The 20,610-nt window shown below is 49.0% G+C and overlaps 1 protein-coding gene across 5 annotated transcripts in view; it reads right to left on the reverse strand.

Moving 5' to 3' along the window:
* SH3RF1 (SH3 domain containing ring finger 1) overlaps nucleotides 1–17,271 on the reverse strand; it is a 158,753-nt gene extending 141,482 nt beyond the window's left edge. For 4 of the 5 annotated variants that reach the window (XM_025281301.2, XM_044939675.1, XM_025281300.2 and 1 more), the window contains exons 1-2: nucleotides 17,112–17,271; nucleotides 15,275–15,762 (exon numbers count right to left, since the gene is read on the reverse strand). In XM_025281301.2, coding sequence (XP_025137086.2) covers nucleotides 15,275–15,667 — 393 coding nt within the window. In that variant the 5' untranslated portion in view covers nucleotides 15,668–15,762; nucleotides 17,112–17,271. The remainder of the gene's footprint in view (nucleotides 1–15,274; nucleotides 15,763–17,111) is intronic. The other variant, XM_025281299.2, reaches the window with a different exon arrangement.
* Between the last annotated feature and the right edge of the window lie 3,339 nt (nucleotides 17,272–20,610).

The raw sequence follows: 20,610 nt of genomic DNA on the forward strand, positions 1-20,610 counted from the left end.
CACGCCCAGAAACCCAGCATGAGGCATTCCTCAGGTCCCCAGGCCTTGCTGGCGAGGCATTGCTCAGGTCCCCAGGCCTTGCTGGCGAGGCATTGCTCAGGTCCCCAGGCCTTGCTGGCGAGGCATTGCTCAGGTCCCCAGGCCTTGCTGGCGAGGCATTGCTCAGGTCCCCAGGCCTTGCTGGCGAGGCATTGCTCAGGTCCCCAGGCCTTGCTGGCGAGGCATTGCTCAGGTCCCCAGGCCTTGCTGGCGAGGCATTGCTCAGGTCCCCAGGCCTTGCTGGCGAGGCATTGCTCAGGTCCCCAGGCCTTGCTGATGGGTTGTTCCTCAGGACGGACCGTGCCCTCATCCGTCAAGAAACACCGGGTCGAGCTAGTGCTACTTATCTGTGGACACCCCACAGCTCAGCCTCCTGACAGAGGTCATGATAACTCAAAGTATTTCCACGCATTGCAGTTACATACCTGACATACTAACAACCACAGGGAATCAGTCTTCCAGGTGTCTTCACCAGAGAAACCAGGATCATGTTTTCACCATACCTGGCTCAGGATTCGAGAACTGCAGAGCCCCTTGGAGCTCATTTTTTCTTCTAACTGCCCCTTTTCTGCTTCATTATTAGGAATTTTAATTTAATTCTGACCCTGTGTGTTGCCTCTTGCAAGATTTGGGGTGTTGAGGTGCCATTCACTGCTAACCACATCATCACCTGTGCTTCTTGCCAACCACAGGGACTACTCAGTATCTCCATCATCTACACCAACATCAAGCCTTATTACAGGCAACATTTTCACCCCTAAAGCAGAGGTGCAGGCAGAGCAACCGGAAGGGGTTCGGTACTTCAGCCCTGCTGTCAGTCACACGCCAACTGATGAAGTGGACACATGCCCACGCCACACCCAAAAATCAGCTCAAAATGGCTTACAGACCTAAATATGAGACAAGACGCCACAGAACGCTTAGAACACAGACTAAACGCTTCCTGACATAAATCGTACCAATGTTTTCTTAGGTCAGTCTCCCAAGGCAACAAAAATAAAAGCAAAAATAAACAAATGGGATGTAATCAAATGTACAAGCTTTTATACAGCAAAGGAAAGCATCAACTAAATGAGAAGAAAGTCTATGGACTGGGAGAAAATATTTGCAAATGATGCAACCAACAAGGGCTTAATTTTCAAAATATACAAACACCTTATACAATTCAATAACAAAACAATAAAAAAATGGGCAGAAGAACTAAACAGACATTTCTTCCAAAAAGACACTGATGGTCAACAGGCACACGAAAAGATGCTCAAAACTGCTAATTATTAGAGAAATACAGGTTAAAACTACAATGAAATATCACCTCACACCAGTAAGAATGGCCATCTTTAAAAAGTCTACAAACAATGAACGCTGGAGAGGGTGTGGAGAAAAGGGAACTCTCCTAGACTGTAGGTGAGAATGTGAATTGATACAGTCACTATGGAGAACAGCATGAAGTTCTTCAAAAAACAAAAATAGCGTGGCCACATGATCCAGCAATCCTACTCATGGGCACATATCCAGAAAAAAACTGTAATTCGAAAAGATACATGTATCGCTTTGTTCAAAGCAGCACTATTTACAATAGCCAAGACATGGAAACAACCTAAATATCAATCAATAGAGGAAAGGACAAAGAAGATGTGGTGTGTATATATACAACGGAATACTACTCGGTCACAAAAAGAAAGAAACAATGCCATCTGCAGCAGCATGAATGGACCCAGAGATTAGCACACTCAGCAAAGTATTATAAGTCAGAAAAAGAAAGACAAATGCCACGTGACATCATTCGTAAGTGGAACCTTAAATACAACACAAATGTATTTATCCACAAAAAAGAAATAGACACACAGAACAGATTTCTGGGTGCCAAAGGGGAGAGGGGCTGGGGAGGGACAGACTGGGAGTTTGGGATTAGGAGACGCAAGCCCATATACATAGGATGGACAGACAACAAGGTCCTACTGCCCAACACGGGCAGCTGTATTCAATATCCTACGGCAAACCACAACGCAAAAGAATATATACATATAACCGAACCGCTAACTGGAGAGCAGACACACACAACACGGTAAATCAACTACGTGAAGCGAGATGAAAGCCGCCCAGCCGTGTCTGACCTTTTGGAACTCCATGAACTGTACAGTCCATGGAATTCTCCAGGCCAGAATACTGGAGTGGGTAGCCTTTCCCTTCTCCAGGGCATCTTCCCAACCCAGGGATCGAGCCCAGGTCTCCCACATTGCAGGCGGATTCCTTACCAGCTGAGCCACAAAGGAAGCCCAAGGATACTGGAGTGGGTAGCCTATCCCTTCTCCAGCGGATCTTCCAGACCCAGGAATTGAACCAGGGTCTCCTGCATTGCTGGCAGATTCTTTAGCAACTGAAAAATCAACTATACTTCAGTAAAATTTTTCAAAATTAAGCAAGTATTTAATAAAGATAAATGTCATTCTTGGGAGCTACTTCCTATTAGATCCATTTTATTTCCCTTGTGTCAGAGTGACAATCTGTGTGGGGGGACAGGAAATAACAGATCACATACTTTAACAAGGCTTCTGGTTCAATTCAGCAGAACATTCTTTCTAATAAACTAGGAAAACATGACTACCAGACCACAGTGGTGGGGGTCACACAAATGTTTTGAGGGCCACCCCCCAGAGAGGGTCTGATGGCAGTCAAGTTTCCATAGCCTCTGGTAATACCTTCGTAGCTGACTCAGACCGTGGAGAACAAATACAGTTACAGGTGTCAAAAGTACATGTGTGGGAAGAAGATAAAAGGGTCCAAGTGGATGTAGGATTCTGGGATATGAACTTTCAAGCCCATCAAGATGTGGTCCCTGGAGCAAACGCCCACTACCTTTTCAGCTGTAAAAGTCAGAAAAGAGACATAAAACACAAGATTCCTGCTCCCAAGTAACATATAACTTGGTACAGGAGACAAAATGGAAACATCATTAATTAGAAAACAGTCAAATACCGAATCAACCCTGAATATTCATTGGAAGGACTGATGCTGAAGCTGAAGGTCCAATACTTTGGCCACTTGATGCGAAGAGAAAAAGTCTCTGCTGCTGAGAAAGGCTGAGGGTAGGAGAAGGGGACAAGAGAGGATGAGATGGTTGGGTGGCATCACCGACTCAATGGACATGAGTCTGAGCAAACTCTGGGAGATGGTGAAGGACAGGGAAGCCTGGCGTGCTGCAGTTCAAGGGGTCAAAAAGAGCTGGACACAACCGAGCGACTGAACAACAAAAAATAACCAAATGGAGGTATTTAGTAAAGATTTGAACTTTCAAGCCTTCTGGTTCAATATAATAAATACAATACTCTAAATAAATACAAGAACAAATTAAGTATGTTTTTAAGATGAAGGGTCCACAAGCGACAATTACTGTTACAGAAGCAGCACTTCTCCCATGGAGAGCTACTGACCGCTGTGAGGACAGCAGAGATGGGAGGTGGTTTAGTTGGGAAGCAAAAACCAAGGGCTCACATAAGAGATAGGAGAAAACCAAACTTAAAAGAAGAGAAAATCTGAGTGTCTATGCAAGCATGAGTCAGCCACACAGGGAGTTATTTTTACAGAGACAGAAGGAGCATCGCACTCAGGAGGTTCACGTGACGGCCCTTCCCCAGGGCAAGGCTCTCTTCTTCCCAGAACTCCATGAGCAGGCTCAGGGCACCCCTGGACAGGAATCCAGGCAAGGGGAGAAGCTGGCGGGCTTCCAAAGGAGAGCAACTAAAATGACTAAAATGTCAGGAAATGGGTCCTCCGGGGACGCATAAAGGAAGTGCAGTGTTTAGGCCAGATAAGGGATGGCCCGGGAGGCGGCCGGGTGGTACAGGGAGCGCTTCTTTCCCATGAGGGACAGGACGAGAGGAATCCGATGAAACTGCAAGGACTTGGAGCTGGATGTGACACAACAACAAAACAGAACAAGAACTTCCGGGCTCTGATTCCTGTGAGGCTCTGGACTAAGTTACCAACAAGCTTTTGAAATGTCCTTTCCAAAAGACATTTTACAGTGCAATAGATGACCGTCTTCCTAAAATGTCCACTCAGTGTCCTTTCTTACCCTACAAAGACAGGAAGTGAATATTTTAACTAAAAATAGAAGCTCCATTAAAAAAAAACAAACAAAAAAACCCCCAAACTTACTAAAAGTTGAAGCAGAGCAAAGCTCTTCACTGTTGCTTCATTTTCAAAATTCATCAGAAAGTTATCAGCTACATAAATGCACTTATTTACTGAGAGATGGTTCCCAGTCAGTCAAGTCACTCAGTGGTGTCTGACCCCATGGACTGCAGCACGCCAGGCTTCCCTGTCCATCACCAACTCCCAGAGCTTGCTCATCATCCATCAAGTTGGTGATGCCATCCAACCATCTCATCCTCTGTCGTCCCCTTCTCCTCCCGCCTTCAATCTTTCCAAGCATCAGGGTGTTTTCAGTGAGTCAGTCCTTTGCATCCGGCGGCCAAAGTATTGGAGTTTCAGCTTCAGCATCAGTCCTTCCAATAAACATTCAGGACTGATTTCCTTTAAGACTGACTGCTTTGATCTCCTTGCAGTCCAAGGGACTCTCAAGAGTCTTCTCCAACACCACAGTTCAAAAGCATCAATTCTTCTGCACTCAGCTTTCTTTATAGTCCAACTCTTACATCCATACATGACCACTGGAAAAACCATAGCTTTGACTAGATGGACCTTTTTGGCAAAGTGATGTCTATGCTTTTTAATACACTAAGTTGGTCATAGCTTTTCTTCCAAGGAGCAAACGTCTTTTAATTAAAAGAGATGAGCCTAGTCACATTTTAAAAAGCCATCAGCTACTCTAGATAGAAGATAAAAATAATCAAAACACAGATAAGCTGAGCAGAGTATCTATCTAAAAACATGATGTGGGCACTCTCAAAGGAGGGGCAGGAAAGGGTGAGCAGGGTAAACAAAAATCAGCCTCAAGGAATAAAGCACACATTCTACAACCAACATCCATTAAGGGACCCAGGTAGGGACATCATAATCTTCCCTAACACTAACTCTTAAAAATCAGAACCAAGCTACAAAGCTCATCTAGTCTCCCTGACAGATGTTTGGGAATCTAAGATTTTTCAAAACTCTGCCAAAGAACAGAATCAAAAGACAAGCATTTTTAATTATTTCAGCTATTATTTCCCCCATGTCATCAAAGAGAGAGAGAGAAATAGGGAGGCAGGGAGAAAAGAAGAAACAGTCATGGATGGTCAGCACGTCAGGAATTCCACGGCCGCTAGGGCCCCAGGAGGAGGAGGGAGAGACACAAGGCCCCCAGGCTCCTCTCCCAGCCCAGGGTCAGCCCGAGTGGATGGCAGAGCCAGGGCGAAACCAGAGGTGACAACAGTCCCTAACTCATGAACAGCTTGGGAACCTCAAGTTTAAGCTGCCTGCTTAAAAGAGAACAAAACGTCCGATGACATGAGCATGACAGATGTCGATTAAGGAAATCACCAGACTACACAAGCCTGCGTGCACTAGGGCGTGTACGTGCACACACACAGCTTACTTCGCAACATAACTGACACGGGCCATGAAAAGCTCTCATTCTGGGAAGAGGACCAGAAGGCACTCACGGTGTTCACAGGTTCCCGGGCACTGGACTGCAGGCCCTCATCGTCCCGAAAAGGGAGATGTCAGGCTGAGGAAAGAAGGTGCCCGGAGCTGCACGGGAAACGAGGGGCGCAGTCCCCCGCCATCACGTCCTCCCAGGACACAGAGAGCAGCCGCGCCCCCATGCCCCTGCACCGTCTGAAGCAGCCTCGTTTCTCTGGCACCTCCCCTGCCCTGAATGAAGCCCCTCCACCTGGCTGCTCCCACTGCCCTCAGCTCACCGCCCACATGGCCTCCCGATGCCTCCTGACCACTCCACCAAACAACCCACTGCCTCCATCCTCACTCCCGAAGCCAAGTGTGCCCACGAGGAGGAGCAGGTCCACGGCTGCCCTTGCTGCGCGCCCCCCCCAACCCCTTGCCGCCCCAGGCTCATCTGCCCCCCGAGAAGCTCAGCCACTCCCCCGCCCCCCACTGCCAGCATCAACACAATGCCGGGACCGGTCAGAGATGCAGGGCGCCCAGACCCCTGCAGGGCAGCACACCTGGCTGGGCACACTCCAGTCTCAGCCCTGGGGACCCCAGCAGGCAGAACAGAGGCAGCCCGGCAAGCACCCCAGCCCCCAGCTGGGCTCCCCAGCTGCCCCTGCCTTCCTGCGCGTCCCCCTGCTCAACGCGCGGTGTGCCTCCCACCCGTCTGAAGACACAGACGCGCCTCCGGGGACACTCAGGAGCTGCGGGCCCGGGGTGACACTGAGGCACATTTCCTGTCGTCTCACCCAGACGATCTCCAGACACTAGCCTCAGTCCGTCCTAAACGCTCACTATCGAAGCTGGTCTTGGCGTGGGCAATTAGGTCAAAATTCTCAGGGCTACACAGGAACTCAGATACACAAACCTCTAGTTTTAGAAGAAAGGAAACCCTGGCCCGTGGAAGAGAAATCCCTGGTGGCGAGTCACCAAGCCGGAACTGATGCCATGGCCCCATCACTTGGCACCGCACAGGTGGTCCTCACGCCCCATCTCGGGACATCCTCGCAGCGCGAGCAGCACGACCAGAGCCCCACGCCACAGCTGTACTTTCCTGGACTCTGTAAACATTCCACACTGTCTCCTACTGATGACCTTCACCTAACATTTCACTTTCAGCAAAATCACTACCCTTGTACAAGAGAGTCTGGGCTTTCAAGATCTTCTAATATTTTGGACTTGTCCTAAGAATAAGTAGAAAATAGAAAAACGAAAGTGCTAATAGTATTACATGCAATGAAATACACAATACTGAACGAAAGTAATTAGACTGACCAAAAATGGCAAATATATTTAGACTCAAAAACTTAAGCTCTGCAACTGTTGCTCAATGGTGGGGGAGAAAAAGTAAAAACATATGAAATGCTGGAAATAATATATCAGTGTGTTTAAAAGACAAACTCAGCCATGGGAAACAAAAAAAACAAAAAAAAATTGAGACATTTGGTAACTAAATACCCCTTCAAATGAGCTGAGCAAATAAAAATTTAAGGTCTGAGGTTTAACTTATTCCTGACTTTGTTTCCTCTATGTGGTCAATGTGTTAAAGAATTTTTAAAGTTCTATAAAGATACATGTTTAAGAACTAAGCAGTTATTTAATCAGCAGAGTCAGAAGATTTTCAGCTCTATGGAAATATAATCTCCTCCTAAGAAATCTAACATCCAGCTTGTAGCCTTAGTGTCCAAACACCTTCCAGGAACCTTATATCAATACCAAGCTGCTGGCTCCCACAGTGAGGTTCTGCCCCGTTGCTGTTGCATTATTTGTGGAGGTGGACAAGCTTCCTTCATACGAATTATCACCAGGTAGGGAGCACTTTGGGCATTCCAGGTGGCACGGTGGTAAAGAATCCACCTGCCAATGCAGGAGACCCAGGTTCGATCCCTGGGTCGGGAAGATCCTCTGGAGAAGGGAATGGCAACCCACTCCAGAATTCTTGCCTGGAGAATTTCACGGACAGAGGAGCCTGGTGGGCCACAGTCCGTGGGGTCAGACATGACATAGGACATAACGTAGCATGCCTGGAGCCCCTCCAGCAAACTTGCAACTCATCCTGGCAGTTCTCTGATGTCCAGGAACACTCAGTACATTTTAAACACACTAATGAAAAGTCACCCCTGTTCATCCATTGCTGAATTATATAAACAGTGAACATACAGTGTTCTAAATTTTTGTCCTTGCTAAAAAATACTTGGGGAAATTTTTAATTCCTTAGTTGAACAGAAGAAAGTTGAAACTTGACAGACCAAGCCTCTCGGCACTCTACTAAACGTCTACTAAATGCAACTTAACAGTTCACGCGCACACTGCTTACTGCGGCCTTTTCCCACGTTTCACAACTCAAATAATCTACTGCTCAGCGGCCACTGGTGCCTTCCTCTCCGCCCTGCGGGCCCAGGAGCCCACTGGCGGCTGCCCGTGTGTGCAGTGACAGGCCCGCCAGCCTCCCGGAGGCCGGCGCCCCATCCTCTGGGTGGGGTACAGGCACAGAGACGGCCAGGGCAAGGACGGCCCCACACACAGCGTGCGTGGAGCTCGCAAGTTCTCTTTTTATGGTCACAACTCTCAGAAGTCTTTGAAATTGAGAAAAAAAAATGAGGGGGTATACACAGTGTGAGGGCTTCCCAGGTGGCATAGTGGGAAAGAATCCGCCTGTCAATGCATGAGACACAGGTTTGCCCCTGGGTCAGGAAGATCCCCTGGAGAAGGGCATGGCAACCCACTCAGTATTCTTGCCCGAAGAATCCCATGGACAGAGGAGCCTGGGGGGCTACAGTCCATGGGGTTGCAAAGAGTCAGACATGACTCAGCGACTAAACAACAATACACACCATGACAAAAGCTTTGGGAGGCTGAGGGCTGGGCTCCACAGTGAAGGAGCCCCACAGTCGGACACCGCACAGCTGCGGAGAGGCTGGCTGACTCACACCGAGTGGTGCCCGGGCCCTCGCACCTCGCAGAGGCGTGCAGTGTCTCCACCGTGGCCAGGCGGGGCCCTGGAGGCCGAGCACCCCACGCCCGCCAGACCGTGGGAGGGAGACCAGGCCACAGACACGCGGGCGCCAGGCCCCGTGCAGAGGGACGGGGACGGGAGGCGTGTGGGCAGCAGGCGACCACAGCAGGGTCTGCTGCGAGACCCCGGGGCTGGGAGAGGCCCGCGGGTTCGGGGCAAGCAGGACACCCGGGTGTCGGATCCGGCCCCAGGATGGCGGTTGTTCTCCACCACCCAGAGTGCTCGGGGCACTCTGTCACAGTGGCCGCAGGAGAGGAACACAGGGCCGGCCTGCGGCCATGCAGGGATCCACTGGCCCTTTTCTATCAGGACGAAGCACGAGCCAGGGACAGCGAGGAGGACAGAGCCCCGCTGGCTGCAGTGCTGAGAGGGCCAGGGCGGTTGGTAAGGGACCTGTAGTGGCACCCAGGGACCCTGCACCAGCTCCTGGGCCTCTCCAGCCACCCTCCCCACGTCCACAAAATGAGGATTTCTTCCTGTGCAGCAGTGAGAGCGCTGACACGCTCTGAGAGTGACGCCACTTTGTGGGAGACTGCACGTGCTGATAGCATGTATAACAGGATCCTGTCTCTACTCAGCTTTTTCCTTAGGGAAGAAAACACACCAAAAAAACCCCTCACAGTGGTCACCTCTGGAGACTAGGATCAGAGAGAGTAGAAGCCTTCATTCCCCCTGTACATCCTCTAGATGAGTACTTACTATCTTTAATTTTTTAAATGGAGAGAAAAACACTACATGGTCATTTAAAAAGAATGAAGCATGTTAATTTAGTGACTTGCGTGCTCACAATTCATGCACTCTTCTGTGTGTATAGTACAGCTCAATGAAAAAGGTGTCTTCTTTTTAAGAAGGTAGATGTATACGTGCTCAGACAAGATTTCCCAGCCACATTCTAGTCATCAGATACGCAGAGTATGGAATTCCACTTATGTAAAGAACCAAAACAACCAGATGTATACACATACAAACATATACAAAGAGATAAAGAAAGACACACATTATACTTCCAAAGTGAGGGATTTTTTTTGACAGCCAGGATGTTTTCAGGAACTCATTTTGAAATTTACATTTTAAAAATAACAATATTGTTCCAATATTAACCGCAAAGGGCTGGTTGAGATTTACACGGTAAGATCCACGATCCATTTGTGGTACAAAACAAGAGTCATTCGGCGTTTCTCTGCTGGGCGCAGGCTTCCTGCCCAGTCCAGCCCTGAGCCTCACTGCCCTCCTGACTCAGGAACAAGGTAGCGGCCAGGCTGGGGTAGACACAAGGACAGAACAGGGGTCAGGGAGGAAATAAATCAGTAAATAAGGAGAGGTCAAGAACGTCTGTGATAGTGTTTGGCAAAAACGAGCAACACCTTTGTTTATTTTGACTCAGCCACTCGGAAACATCAAAACCTCCCCACCTCACCATCCCCTGTCCAAACCGCCGCCGGAACACCCAAGTCTGTCCAGGAGGGATGCTCACCCTGTGCCCAGTGACCCAACTGCCAGGGGAACTGGTCCTGCCTGCCTATTCTCACCCACCTCCTCCCCCCTGACCAGACGCTCACTCTGGGGTCACCGCCCTCAGTCACAGGGATGCCCCTGTATCTCACCCCACACTCTGCAGCCTCCCCACCTGCTGCCTCCCTATGTGTGTGCTCAGTCAGGTTTGACTCTGCGACCCCGGGGCCTGGAGCCCTCCAGGCTGCTGTGTCCATCGGATTCTCCAGGCGAGCATACTAGAGTGGGTTGCCATTTCTTTCTCCAGGGGATCATCCCAACCCAGGGAATCCAACTCATGTCTCCTGCATTGCAGGCAGGTTCTTCTCAGTGGAACCATCTGGGAAGTCCCAGGAACTAAGGGACAGGACTTCAACTTCTAGGTCTGGGAGGACACGACTCAGCCCCTCACAGTCAGCTCCGGGGACAGAGGGAAGTGTAACCAGGGAGAAATGAAAACAGGAGAAAGGAATTCACCTGCGCCCCAGTTTCTAGAACTCCTCGCCTTCCCCGTCTCCCGGTCCCCGAACACCAAGCTCCGACCTTTTCTGCCTGAGCCTGACGGTTATCTCAGGCCCAGAGGCCCTTCCTTTTGGCTCCGAGCAGTGACCACTAACCCTTCTCCTGCCCAACCCCTCTCAACTAATTAACATTTCACCCTGAAGACTTCAACTCAAACGCCTTGGCCTCAAGAAGCTTATGAGTACACACGTACACACACACACACACACACACACACCCCCTGGGAAGCTTGTGAATATGAATACATACCCACACACATCCCTCACCCTAAACCAGGCCCCTGCCCATCCTCTCTCCACTCTCTCTCTCTCACACATACACCCTCACGCTAAACCTGCCCCTTATCCATCCTCTACCCAGCTCCCTGCCTAACACTGAGCACCTGGAATGACCTACCTGCACTGTTTACACACTATCAAAGGTGTGTCTCCCCACCAGATTGACACACAAGTTCTTAAGCAGAATCTGCATCTGGTTTGCCCAATTCTATCTATTCAGCAGCTAGGGCAGTGCTTGGCACCTAGTTAAGTGCTTGATCAATATTTGCCAGATAAAGGAAAGACTACAAGAAATACAAGTTAGTGTCAACCAGGGGTCGTGTGATCAAAGGTTGCTGAATATGCTCACGCTGAGGGAGCAGCAGTGTGAGGTTGTTATGTAACAACACCTAGACAGACACAGGCACAGGTATCAGCTATGGAACCAGTGGAACCACACTCAGAAAGCAGAAATCTATTCCATTGGTCATAATTCTATAGGAACCACTCAAACATGCTGTCCATGTCTAACTGTGCATATACTTATATATGTAACACCCATCTTCAGTAGTTATTTTCCAGTCCATGTAAACAGTTATCTACAGCCACCCCCACCCTGCACCTCATTCCCCTGGTCACCTTTGGCCCTTGGATCACAGGAATTCTTTACTTGAAGTAAAGAGCTGCCAACTCCCTGTGGTGACGTCGACCCAACACTTTTCCATTTGATCCTTCATACGAGACAAAGGTCCATCTAGTCAAAACTATGGTTTTTCCAGTAGTCATGTATGGATGTGAGAGTTGGATCATAAAGAAGGCTGAGCACCAAAGAATTGGTGCTTTCGAACAGCCGTGCTGGAGAAGACTCTTGAGAGTCCCTTGGACTGCAAGGAGATCCAAACAGTCAATCCTAAGGAAATCAACCATGAATATTCATTGGAAGGACAAATGCTGAACTGAAGCTCCAATACTTGGCCACCTGAGGCGAAAAGCCGACTCACCGGAAAAGATGATGATGAGAGGAAAGATTGAAAGCAGGAGGAGAAGCGGGCAACAAAGGATGAGGTGGTTAGACTAGATAGCATCACCAACTCCATGGACATGAGTTTGAGCAAACTCCAGGAGACAGTGGAGGACAGGGAAGCCTGGTGTGCTGCAGTCCATCAGGTCACAAAGAGCTGAACACAACTCAGTGACTGAACAATAACAAAATGTAGCAAGAAGGGCTTCCCAGGTGGCACAGTGGGTAAAGAACCTGCCTGCCAATGCAGAAAAAACAGGACACTTGGGTTCAATCCCTGGTCAGGAAGACCCCCTGGAGGAGGGCACAGCAACCTACTCCAGTATTCTTGCCTGGAGAATTCCATGGACAGAGGAGCCTAGCAGGTTGCAAAGATTTGGACACAACTGAAGGGACAGCACACACGCACATGAGGCAAAAATCACTAAAATTCTGGGAACAGGATGTGTGTCATATGTCAGAAATGTTCGCATCTGCTGATAACACCCAGTCTCCCTGAGACACTCGCGTGAGGAAGCCACATGGCCACAATCTAACGGAACAAGGAACATATTTGCTGTCGTTCAGTCCCTCGGTCTTGCTCGACTCTTTGCAACTGTGTGGACTGCAGCAAGCCAGGCCTCCCTGGAGTGAAGACGTCCTTCACCATCTCCTGGAGTTTGCTCAAACCCATGTCCATTGAGTCAGTGACGCCATCCAACCATCTCATCCTCTGTTGCCCCCTCTTCTTCCCACCATCAGGGTCTTTTCCACTGAGTCAGCTCTTCACAGGATCATAACCAATAACCAAACAGCATAACACATGCTATCAGCACCAGCTTCCGCCACGGTGGGTACAGGCTCTCACATCCCCTGGCTGGTGTCAGAACAGTTAAGGATCTGGGATTCTCTCACCTCAGGGGACACCCCAGGGGCTGGTGGACGACTCCAGGGCTCTCACTTTCAAAAGCAGCATTTCCTAGTTTGGGATTAGCAGATGCAAACTAGTATATACAGGATGGATAAACAATAGGTCCTACTGAAGAGCACAGGGAAATATAGTCAAGAAGCTGGGGTAAACCACCATGGAAAAGATTATGAAAAGAAGGTATGTAGAACTGAATCACTTTGTTAAATAAATTTTTTAAAAGAAATAAGAAATGAACATTTTCTGAAATGTATTTATCTTTTAGGTGCTGGTGCTGTTCCTGTATACCTGGTTATTTTGAATATTTCAAAGTAAAAGGTACTAGTAACTGCTAATGAGAAATTATTTTAGACTAGGTGGGGAGAAAGTTCTTTTTTTAAGAATTGCAGCATCTGCATCCACCCACATTACCGAATAATTTCGGTTTTGTTTGTTATTTTGTCCTCCACTCTCAGTGTCGTCCCCCTGCCGCCCCACCCCAAGTAACAGACATCACCTCCTATTTTTAATGGCCTCAACTGCCTTATCTAAGTTATAAGGCTCAAGCTCAGTTGAGCTTCTTGGCGAGTAATTTCTCTTATGCTAAAGAAGAAACACAAAGTAAATTAGGAAAATCATAATCAGTCAGAATAATAATACTGACATCATCAAAACCTCAAAATAATGTATCTAAGAAAAGTGTTGGTCAATTTTTGGAGATTAGCAGCTCAAATAAATGAACATTCCAGCATCACACTGTCAGTTTCTACGTAAGAAAGAAACAAAACCTTAGAATTCAAAGGACACCACGTTGAATGCTGAGCCCTTGTCTTAAATTTCTTTTTATCAGTAATCAAACATTCACCACATTCCTCACAACAGGTAAGGCAACCTGTCAACTGATGAGACGCTTCTATTCACAGCCAGAAGCTATGACTCTCCAGCATAATTAACAGGGAAACAAAATCCTTCCAAGAAGCAAATCCAATCCCTAATTCAGTGAAGCAGACCTGGGTCAGGCGTCTCAGAAACGACCAACTTGATCAGAGGTTCTAAGGTTGAAATATTCATGCGTCCATGAATGCTAATCCGGTAAACTCCATTAAAAAAAAAAAAAATCTAAGAAAACCCTATAAGCAATTTCATAACTAGGGGGCTTCAAATATGCAAAGAAAACCTCCAAAACACAAAGTTCTCACTGTCTTAAAAAAAAAAAAAACAGTAAATGTGACTTAAGAGAAATCTGATAGCCTGAGGATAAAACTTTTCCAGCGATTAACACACTTTCTGTACTTACCATCTAGTGATGCAAACACACAATTAGTAAGAGTCAGGCTTGAGAAGGAAGGAGAAGAACGGTAGAAAGACAGCCCTTCTGTTAACAGCTCCAATGGAGCCACACCTGTGAGCTGACACTATTCAACACCATCCCAAAGGTCACTCCTACATTACATGAAAAGGTCAGTTATGTGTATTTACTATGAGTATGCAAAAAAAATATTCTCATTCAGATTAACTGTTCTTTAAAACTGCATTTTCTCAATTTGGCCACTCATCAAAATCATTTCTTTCAGGATTAAAAAAAAAAAAACACAAACAGAATTGCTTTAAATGTCCAGAACTACTTTTGAGATTTACAAAAATGAGAAAAGCATGCTTCATTAGGATGTCGTCAACTGCAACATAATTCAGATTTATTCAAAATCTTTTACCTTCCTTCTAGAAAGTTCTGTTGTGGTAACTGTACCACATAGATATTTAGCCACACTTGAAATTATTTCAGCCCAAACCCAAAACCCCAGAAAAATCTGATGGAAACATTTTGTTTCAATCCCTATAAAAGTCAACATAAAGCTAGATTCTCTGCTGTCTTAGCATGGCTCTCAATGACAATCTGTTGCTACAGCAACAAAACTCTGCTACCTGTGGCCATGATTTGTTAAAAATTCCTCCAACCAGAAAATTCTGTGCTGTGCATTCATAAAACCCATAGAATGGCTCCAAGCCACATAAAATTAAAGCTCAATTTCCCACTTAGGACCTACCCACACACCTATTTATAACATGCATACATATATGCACACATACATGCATAATTATGACTCTTTCAATGCCATCAAAAAGGTAAAACCACAACAAATTTCCATTTTACATTCAGCATAAAAAACTGCTGTGTTTTAGATTTCATTGAATAATTGCTACTGTTTCTCAAAATTTATCTTAAAAGGCAATAGAGGCCCACCATCCAGGAGAGAATTCTAAAAACAAAACCATTATTTACATCCAATTTCATTCCAAAAAAGAAAAAATTCCTGACGCATAATTTCCTATCTGTTCCAATGATGTGGCTCCTTCAGCCATGAGTTGATGTAGAAAACACCCAACGAATAAAGAAGACATGCGAACATCTGCCTCCGCGGGCTACTCACCCTCACCGGGGGGCTCCAGGCTTGCGCCCGCGGCTGGGGTCCACCCTGTGAGCTTGGGCCATCTTTAGGGCTGCAGGTGACCACAGCACTGCTCTGAGCCCTCAAGGCGCTGTTGCAGTTGGTGCCACTGCCCCCCACGGGGCCGGGCTTCCACGGCCGCTGCTTGATGCCGTCCAGAAGTCTGACCAGCAGGATGTTGCTCGGAAGCTGCTCCACACCCGAGCCAACCAGAGTCCGGCACTCGGGACATCTGAGTTCATTCCGGGAACCGACGATGCCCAGCAAACAGCGTTTACAGAACGTGTGCTGGCAAGGTAAGACCTTGGCAGAGGCATCCAGCCGCTCCAGGCACACAGGGCACTCCAGCAGATCCAGCAGGGCCGACTCATCCATCTTCCTCTAGTTCACCAAAGGAAATGCAGCAGTGACTCGCATACTTGTGTGCAGCTCTCAAAGGGGCTCATGTAACATCCATGTCAGACGCTGCTCTGGGGCCCCCGGGGAAGAGGAGGGAAAGACAGAGAAGGAGGACCATCACTGGCAGGTAAAGGTACAAAGAAGAGCCAGGAACCCAACAGCACACAGAAGTGCTTCCCGAGAGAATGGAGCTTCGCTTTGGAATACATGGTGCCTGAACTCCAGAGTCAACAACTGGAAACAAAATAGGCTTTTTAAGCAGTTCACAATAAATCCGTGAAGACATCTAGTTCACTGTGCAGGAACAGCTATCAAGTACCACAGGGGACTCCTGACATAAATAGGATTTATGAAATGCAATAGAAACATAATTTCTCTGGCTTTCAAAGTGAAACCTGAGGCCTTAACTAAGTCCTCAACTTATCTGAGAAGGTTAAAGTGGCAAATGAACTGTTTCCTCCACCTGAAATTCCTTTTAAATCCAACCAAGTTCCCCAGCACTCAAGCCACTTTGGTGGTAAATGACCCCAGTATTAAATACATGTTTCTTCGCTGGTCTTAAAAATAGAATTGTTTAATCTTACCCAAGGAAAACGAGTTGAAGGTTGACAATTCTAAAAGACACACTGAAGATGGGCCCGAAAGCAGCTCAAATATAAACGTACCACCCTTCAGGGCAGCGGCTGACAAACTCGGAAGCGATTTCTGAACGGCCTGTGCTAATCCCATTCAGAAAATCTGGCAAAATTATCACCCAAAGAATTTGAGAATGGAATGCTAGACTGGGAACCGCGAGCAGAATATGAAAATGGGGCCATTCAGGAAAAAGCATTCACACCATGCACCGCTCTCCTCGACCCCTAGTTCAGTGTAGGCGTGCCCAGGAGAGCCAGGTGGCGGTGTGGACGCGGGCAGGGGCCTGGCCGAGGCTCTGCTCAACGCAGGTACTGCGGGCCCGCGTGGACGCCGGGCCAGGTGCCCGCGCCGCCAATGTAGACGCTCCCGCAGCCAGAGGCAGGGGGCCGCCCTTGCAGACTCTGGGGCCAGGTGCCCAGGGCGGCCCTCGTCGACGCCGCAGGGCCAGGTGCTAGAGCCGCCCGCGTAGACGCGCCCCGGGGCTGCTGCAGGGGGCCGCCCGCTTAGACCTCGCGCCCCGGCCAGCGGCCGGGAAGGCAGGGCCGGACCGGGTGGGTCCACTCGCCGCCTGGCCGCCGCCCCGGGCCTGGCCGGACACGAGCCCCGCACCCTCGGAAGTTTCGGGGCTCAGGCGCGCCCGCAGCGCCGCGTCGCCAGGTCCGCCCGCCGGGCGTCCGGGCGCCTGCCGCTGCAGTGCCTGGGGCCGGCCGGCCGACCCTCTCCAACCCGGCCCTGGGGGCGCGGGGTTCGGGGCCGGGGGCTCGGGGCGGGGAGGGGGTCCTACCTCAGCGTGGCGCCCTCTTTGTCCGCACGCCCCGCGCTCTCCCGCTCGCCTGCCTCGGACGCCGGGCAGCTCTGGACTCCGCTCGTCGCCCGCGCGCTCCCGCCGCCGCCGCCGCCGCCGCCTGCCGGGCCCGGGAAGGGGGAGGGGAGGGGGCGGGGCCGGGCGGGAGGGGGAGGAGCGCGGAAGAGGAGGGGCGGGGCCAGGAAGGAGGAGGGGAGGGTCGGGGCCAGGAAGGAGGAGGGGAGGAGGGGCGGGGCCGGGAGGAGGAGGTGGGTATGGGCGGGTCCGGGCGGGAAGGGGAGGAGCGCGGGAAAGGGGGCGGGGCCGGGAAGGAGGAGGGGGGAGGGGAGAGGGAGGAGGGGAGAGGCAGGGAGGGGCGGGAAAGGAGGAGGGAGAGGGAGGAGGAGCAGGGAAGGAGGGAGGAGGGAGGAGGGGCAGGGAAGGAGGGAGGAGGGGCAGGGAGCGCCGCCCGCCCTCCTCCGGCGTCTGGGCCCTGCCGGGGGCCGAGGTCCGGGTCGGGTCCCGGGAAGGGACGGATAGGGGACCCGAGCGGCCGCCTCAAAGGCTGGGAGGGAGGTCTAGGTGGGACACGCTGGCCGCAGAGGAGGCGCAGGCGCCGCCGGGTCCCTGGACACAGACCCTGCCGCGAGCCTTGGGACCGGGCCAGGACCCGGAAAGCGGGGAGGACGGGAAGCCCGGCCCAGCCCCGGACCCGGGGTCAGCCTGGCCGGAACCAGCCCCATGGCCTCTGCCTACCCTCGCTCCCCCCACCCCCACCCCCCCCACACACACACCTGTAACGCCAGACACACACCTGTTAACCGAAAGGTCCTGTGGGAAAACGTCGTCCACAGGTGTGGGGGGTTGTTTCTCATACTCAGTTTAGAGGGAAGACAAGTTAAAATTTTGTCATTGATCTCAAAATTGTCATTTTATTTGCATTTACCGTCCACTCAACAAACATTTTTCCCAATTACCTTTCCTCAAAGGTGTGCAGAAAATAAGGAGAAAAGGGGACACATACTCCTTTGCGAGAAACCGCTGCCTGCCCTTCATCCAGCTCAACCATTTGAAGGGAGTGGATGTTCCTCTAAGGTTCGGCTGGGGCCACGGCAAAACCACCGCAGACAAATGAGAACCACCCGAGTAAGAACACGCTGTGACCCTTCAGTCACCGCTCCCTCACTGGCTGCAGTCACCTGCTCGACGTTTGAGATGTGGTCAAGTCCTCACTGCCGCCGTCCATCTTCCCTCCGAGTGCGTGTGTTAGTCGCTCAGTCGTGTCTGACTCTTTGCGATCCCAGGGACTGTGTCCATAGGATATTCCAAGCAAGAATACTGGAGTGAGTAGCCATGGATGGAACACAGGGATGGAACCCACTTCTCCTACATTGCAGGCAGATTTTTTTTACCATCTGAGCCACCAGGGAAGCCCCTTCTCTCATTAGCTTTGCGCTAATGGTTGAATATGCGGACAATCTACTGCATGAATGCCAGGAAAGACAGCCCACTTGCCCTCCATTAGAAGAGAATGAATACATATACAGAAGATGGATAAATAAGGTCCTGCTGTAAAGCACAGAGAACTGTATTCGGTATTCTGCGATAAACCACAACGAAAAAGAGGATTTAAAAAAGGATGTATGTGTATGTATAGTAGAATCACTTTGCTGTACAGCAGGAATTAACACACCATTGTAAATCACCCATACTTAAGTTTTAAACTATTGATTAAAACAAGAAGTGAGCAATGTCAAAGGTGATGAAAGATGCACAGAGAGGCAAAATCAAGCAGCAGAATGAGGGAGCTATGGAAATGATTTGGTTTTGAGCACTGCTGATTTCAAAGTAAAGTAACTTATTTCAAGTTTTTCATAACACTGAATCGTAAAATGTAGACACTATTTGAAAATGTTTCATTTTTAGCTCCTAGAATGTGTATTTATCTGACAAATAAATGTAAACCTTAATAAGAAAAAAAAATAACTACCAAGTTTGGAACACTAAAAGCATCTGCATGTAATAAAAAATGAAGTGAACAAATACATGCATGCATTTGAGTTGAGAAAGACAAGGGGGGACATGATCAGAACAGAGCAGTTTTAAACCACTAATCCACCAAGTCACCTTGAAAGTGACTACTTAGTCTATCAATTTCTGCATCTGAAACAAAGTGGGTGAAGGGAAGGCTGATCGGACAGTTACAGTCAATAAATAGGTAAATATTATGTGTCATTTATGGTTATTAAAACCAAAACTCAAACAGGTTCACTCACCACAAGTAGCCACTTTGGACCAAGACTCAACCTCATGTCTGGATTCCAAGTCCAGTTTCTTCCTGCTGTCCCAAGGATGTCTTTCGCAGGTCACCTCAGGCACCCCTGAGTGGGCTGTGTGACCTGCAAGGGAAAGCTGACACTTAACCGGGTAGTGACTCTGGAGACCAAGGGACAATTATGTTTTATTTTATTCTTATTTTAGTTACTTGCTTGTATTTAGAGAACAGTTCACAAGGTCTGGGAGGAGGGCATGGCAACCCACTCCAGTGTTCTTACCTGGAGAATCCCATGGACAGAGGAGCCTGATGGGTTACAGTCCATGGGTTGCACAGTCGGACATGACTGAAGCAACTTAGCATGCACGCACACAAGGCCCTGAGTGGAATGGTCCAGCTTTTGAAACTCTAGACCAGAAAATGCCTAGCTGCACCCCTCATCAAGGGCTTCCCTGGTGGCTCAGTGGTAAAGAACCTGCCTGCCAATGCACAAGATTCCGGTTCAATCCATGGGTCAGGAAGATCCCCCAGAGGAGAAAATGGCAACCCACTCCAGTATTCCTGCCTGGGAAATCCCATGGACTGTAGCCTGCCAGGCTCCTCTGTCCATGGGGTCGCAAAGAAGTGGACATGACTTAGTGACTGGAAAACAGCAACCCGTTATCAAAGACCTGGAGACTGTCTGGGATACAAGGGATGAAAGAAGCCCACACGATTCCACAAGTATCACCTGGGACACGGCTCAGCTCTTTCAATACCCCTGCTGCTCATTCACTCTGTTTTTTAGAACACAATTCTTTCATTAGTTTCCATTACTCCAACTTGTACAATGAAGTTTTAGGTCAATTATTTGAACTTCTTGAGCCATCGTCCCTCTGTCAAATGGTGGGGGAAAAAAATCATACCTCTCCTAGACTGTTGTTGAGCATTCTGTGAGGCAGAGCCCTGGTTCTTTATAACCTGTACATCTCTTTTATAGTAAGGTAACATCATTATCTTTATAATTACCTAGGAAAGTTATACTGGGCAAAATCCTTTCTTTCCAGGGTCTTTTAAGAAGTCTGCAGCAACAGTAATAACTGCAAAATTCTGTCAAGAGAATAATACAGGTGAAAGGAGGGTTAGGGAAAGAAAAACACGTTCATCTGACCATTTCTGGGAACTGAACCTGAAGGAGAGGATGTACACGTGATATGCGCACGGCCCCTGTGACTCTGAGCAGAT

Source organism: Bubalus bubalis, chromosome 3 (genome assembly GCF_019923935.1).
Source record: "Bubalus bubalis isolate 160015118507 breed Murrah chromosome 3, NDDB_SH_1, whole genome shotgun sequence".
Classification (NCBI taxonomy): Eukaryota; Metazoa; Chordata; class Mammalia; order Artiodactyla; family Bovidae; genus Bubalus; species Bubalus bubalis.